We start from the raw sequence: 3,540 nt of genomic DNA, 5'->3' as shown, positions 1-3,540 counted from the left end.
CCTGGGCAATGAGCGCCAGTAGCACCGATGGGAGGGCCCCAAGGGCGCAGCTCGGACGTCGACCAAGTATTCCAGGGCTGATGAGACAGCCAGCAAGCCGAGGTAGCCAGAGGGTGAGGGCGGCGCGGCGAGGCGGGAGGCGGCGGCGAGGGCGGCGGCGAGGGCGGCGGCGAGGGCGGCGGCGAGGGCGGCGGCGAGGGCGGCGGCGAGGGCGGCGGCGAGGGCGGCGGCGAGGGCGGCGGCGAGGGCGGCGGCGAGGGCGGCGGCAAGGGCGGCGGCAAGGGCGGGGGATAGTGTAAGAGATCTCGCGGCGCGGTGACGGCAAGGGCGAGGGCAGCGGAGGGGGTGGGGGCGGCGGCGGCGGCGTGGGTGGCAGCGAGGGAGGCGGGCATGGTGTGGTGGCGAGGGTGGTGAGAGCAGCGGCGGTGGAGACGGTGGTGAGGAGGGCGGTGGCGGTGAGGGTGGCGGGACGGCTGGAGGCGGTGAGGGTGGCGGGACGGGTGGCGGGACGGCTGGAGGCGAGGGCGGCGGCAGGCCGACACGGGGTTGGAGGGAGCGGCGTGCGTGCCTGGCGACGCCTCGGCCAAGTGCGCAAGAGGTCCAAGGACAGTGTGGCAACGGAGGTGACTTGTGGGTGATGCTAGAGGAGTGCAGTGCATGCTTCGGAAAACGCAAAGAAGAGCATGGAAGGCTCTGAGGGGGGTAGGACGCTTGCGCCGCCCGCTCTCCGGAGGCCGCATTCAGCCCGGAGGGGACCGCGGGAGCGCCCGGTGGCGGCTCGGAGAGAGCCGGGTGTGTCTGCGTAGTGGCCTGCGCACTGCCTTGGGGCAGGCCGGCGGCGAGGGCGGTGGAGGTGACGGTGGTGACGAGGGGGGGCGGCCAGCTAGGGCGGTGGGGCGGCTGGAGGGGAGAGGGTGAGAGCGGCGGCATGCTGGAGGGCGGCGGCGGCGGGGCGGGAGGCGGAGGCGAGGGTGGCGGCGAGGGTGGCGGCGAGGGCGGCGGTGAGGGCGGCGGTGAGGGCGGGGGCTAGCGTCGGAGGGCGGGTGGGGATTGCAGCTGCAACGGGCGGCGGGGGCAAGGTGGGGATGAGGGTGGGGGCGGCGAGGGTGGCCGGAATGGTAGCGGCGGCGTGGGGGCGGTGGCGAGGGAGGGCGGTGGCGAGGGTGGTGGCGAGGGCGGTGGAGGAACAGGGCGGCCACAGTGAGAGGACGGCGGGGGCAATGACAGTGGGCAAGCGAGTTGGCCGGGCGATGCTACAGAGGAGCGCAGTAGGTGCTTTGGAACGCAAAGAAGAGCGTGGAAGGCTCTGAGTAGACTTAGACGCTCGCGCCGCCCGCTCCGGAGGCCGCATTCAGCCCGGAGGGGACCGCGGGAGCGCCCAATGGCGGCTCGGGGAGAGCCGGGTGTGTTTGCGCAGTGGCCTGCGTGCTGCCTTGGGCAGAAATCGCGCTCTCGCCCCCTCGGCTCCGCCCCCGAGCGAGTGAGGCTCGGAGGAGAGGCGAGGGGGCGAGAGCGCCAGGAGAGAGACTGAGGAACGGGAGAGGCCCTGAGGGTTGTTGCGCGCGCGCAACAAATCGTCAGAACCAAGGCTGAATCTCAGCGGATCGTGGCAACAAGGCCACTCTGCCGCGTACAATACCCCGTTCCTTATTCAAGTCGTCTGCAAGGGATTCGTCGGCCCGGGTCCGTGAATTGTGGTCGCTCGCGGCTCAGGCAGTGCTACCGTTGCTCGTGGCGTCCCCGGGCCGGTAGGTGGCTTTCCTTCCGGCATGGATTCTAACTTAGAGGCGTTCAGTTATAATCCGGCGCATGGCAGCTTCGCCGCATCGCCGTTTCCGGCGGCGGCTATACCGATGATGCGAATTGGTGGTTCCTCTCGTACTGAACCAAATTACCGTAGAAAAACAGACAGCAGTAGGGTAAAACTAACCTGTCTCACGACGGTCTAAACCCAGCTCACGTTCCCTGTTGGTGGGTGAACAATCCTGCATTTGGCCCCCGCTGCGAGGCAGTGATAGGAAGAGCCGACATCGAAGGATCAAAAAGCTACGTCGCTATGAACGCTTGGCAGCCACAAGCCAGTTATCCCTGTGGTAACTTTTCTGACACCTCTAGCTTGAAATTCCCACGCAACCGGAGACCGGTTTGGTTTCTTATCTAATAAATACATCCCTCCGTGAGTCGGGAACTCCTGCATGATTAGCTCTACAATTACTACGGTTATCCAAGTAGCAAGGTACCATCAAATAAACCATAACTGATTTAATGAGCCATTCGCAGTTTCACAGTATAGTCGCTTATACTTAGACATGCATGGCTTAATCTTTGAGACAAGCATATGACTACTGGCAGGATCAACCAGGTAGCCCGCAGACAACCCGCGGGGAGGGAGCCCAGTCGGGACCAGACCCCCTCCCACAACGGAAGTCCCGGACCAGACAGAGGCAGGCCAGCGCGCGCGGTCCGAGTCAGAGCCCTCCGTATCCGGAGGGGACAAGAGACCACCGCGCGCGGCCGCCCAGAGTCTGACCGACAGTGCTCACTCCAAGGCCAACAAAGCCAAGGACACGTGTCGTAATCATGTTACGGAGCGCAGCTCTAGTCAGAGCCGCAGCCCTCGCGCAGCGCCAAGCCGCGAGCCGGCCCAGTACGGGCGGCCTTGCGGGGCGCCGCGCATCGCGCCTCCACTCAAGGATTCGCACGACCGCTCGGTGGCTAGAAGCGCATCACAACCGACACGCCGCAGCTCCACAGCAGGGCGGGAGCCGCTCCGAAAGGGGAGGGCTGCACCGCTGAGCCTGCCAGGGCCTTGTTATGCGGGGCCAGTCGAGGCGCCACCGCCACCGACAGTGCAGCCAGCCGACCCGCGCCCAGAGGAGACCTCCGAGCTGCGAGCCAGCCGCGCTGCGGGGTGAGGCGCACGAGGCGTCTGCCCATCGGGAAACCATCTGCTTCTCACACACAGCCGCTACCCAGGCGGCCCCATCCGGTCCGGAGGGGCACAGCGAGGGAGCTTTTGCGTCGGGGGAGGGTGAGTCCCCGCGGCGGCACGTGCTGACTAGGCGTCTACGTAACCGAGACTGGGGCCGGATCGCGCAGTGGCGACCCAACCCCGCCCAGCACCGCCTCACACGCACCAGCCGCTCAGTCAACCTACCGGGCCGCGGCTCAAACCGTAAGCACAAGTCTGCTCCGGCGAACCGCGCCGAGGGAGCACCGCGCCGGCTGCCTCGCGGCCGCCGTTCTGCGCGTCTCCTCACCTATCCACCTGCTTGGGTGGCCGAGAGGGCGGTACCGACCGCGCGGGCAGCACCGCCAGACAAGTCCCAGTGTGTCCGCTCCGGTGCGCGTACTCGCGTTTGTATTCGCCGCAGAAATGCGTATTCCTCTAAGTGGTACGCCGGAGGGCGCCGCTTTGATTGGGTGAGACCATTACGAGCCGAGGCGCGGAGACACACTGGGGAAACTGCGGCCCCAGTCATACCGATTCGCCCCGAAGCCGAATGGAATGGGACTGGTGATGCAATGCGAACCGAATGC

At 66.9% G+C, this 3,540-nt stretch overlaps 2 protein-coding genes across 2 annotated transcripts; one reads left to right on the top strand and one right to left on the bottom strand.

The window, feature by feature from the left end:
• Positions 1-1,975: 1,975 nt before the first annotated feature.
• EMIHUDRAFT_69257 (hypothetical protein) lies at positions 1,976-2,161 on the top strand (the record flags this gene model as incomplete). The annotated part of the gene is made up of 1 exon (XM_005756481.1): positions 1,976-2,161. A coding segment is annotated over one exon (186 nt), but the record flags the coding sequence as incomplete, so codon positions are not given.
• Positions 2,162-2,227: 66 nt separating this feature from the next.
• EMIHUDRAFT_360470 (hypothetical protein) lies at positions 2,228-3,251 on the bottom strand. The gene has a single exon (XM_005756480.1). It carries the CDS (start codon positions 2,935-2,937, stop codon positions 2,716-2,718), a length of 222 nt encoding a protein of 73 aa, XP_005756537.1. The 5' UTR covers positions 2,938-3,251; the 3' UTR covers positions 2,228-2,715.
• Between the last annotated feature and the right edge of the window lie 289 nt (positions 3,252-3,540).

This window comes from Emiliania huxleyi (genome assembly GCF_000372725.1).
Source record: "Emiliania huxleyi CCMP1516 unplaced genomic scaffold EMIHUscaffold_97, whole genome shotgun sequence".
Lineage (NCBI taxonomy): Eukaryota > Haptophyta > Isochrysidales > Noelaerhabdaceae > Emiliania > Emiliania huxleyi.
Note: the sequence above shows the minus strand (reverse complement) of the source record. Positions and strands in the feature narration are given on the sequence as shown.

Excerpts from the sequence above, each read along its gene's own strand:
- EMIHUDRAFT_360470 (XM_005756480.1), bottom strand. The coding sequence starts at position 2,937 with ATGGGCAGACGCCTCGTGCGCCTCACCCCGCAGCGCGGCTGGCTCGCA.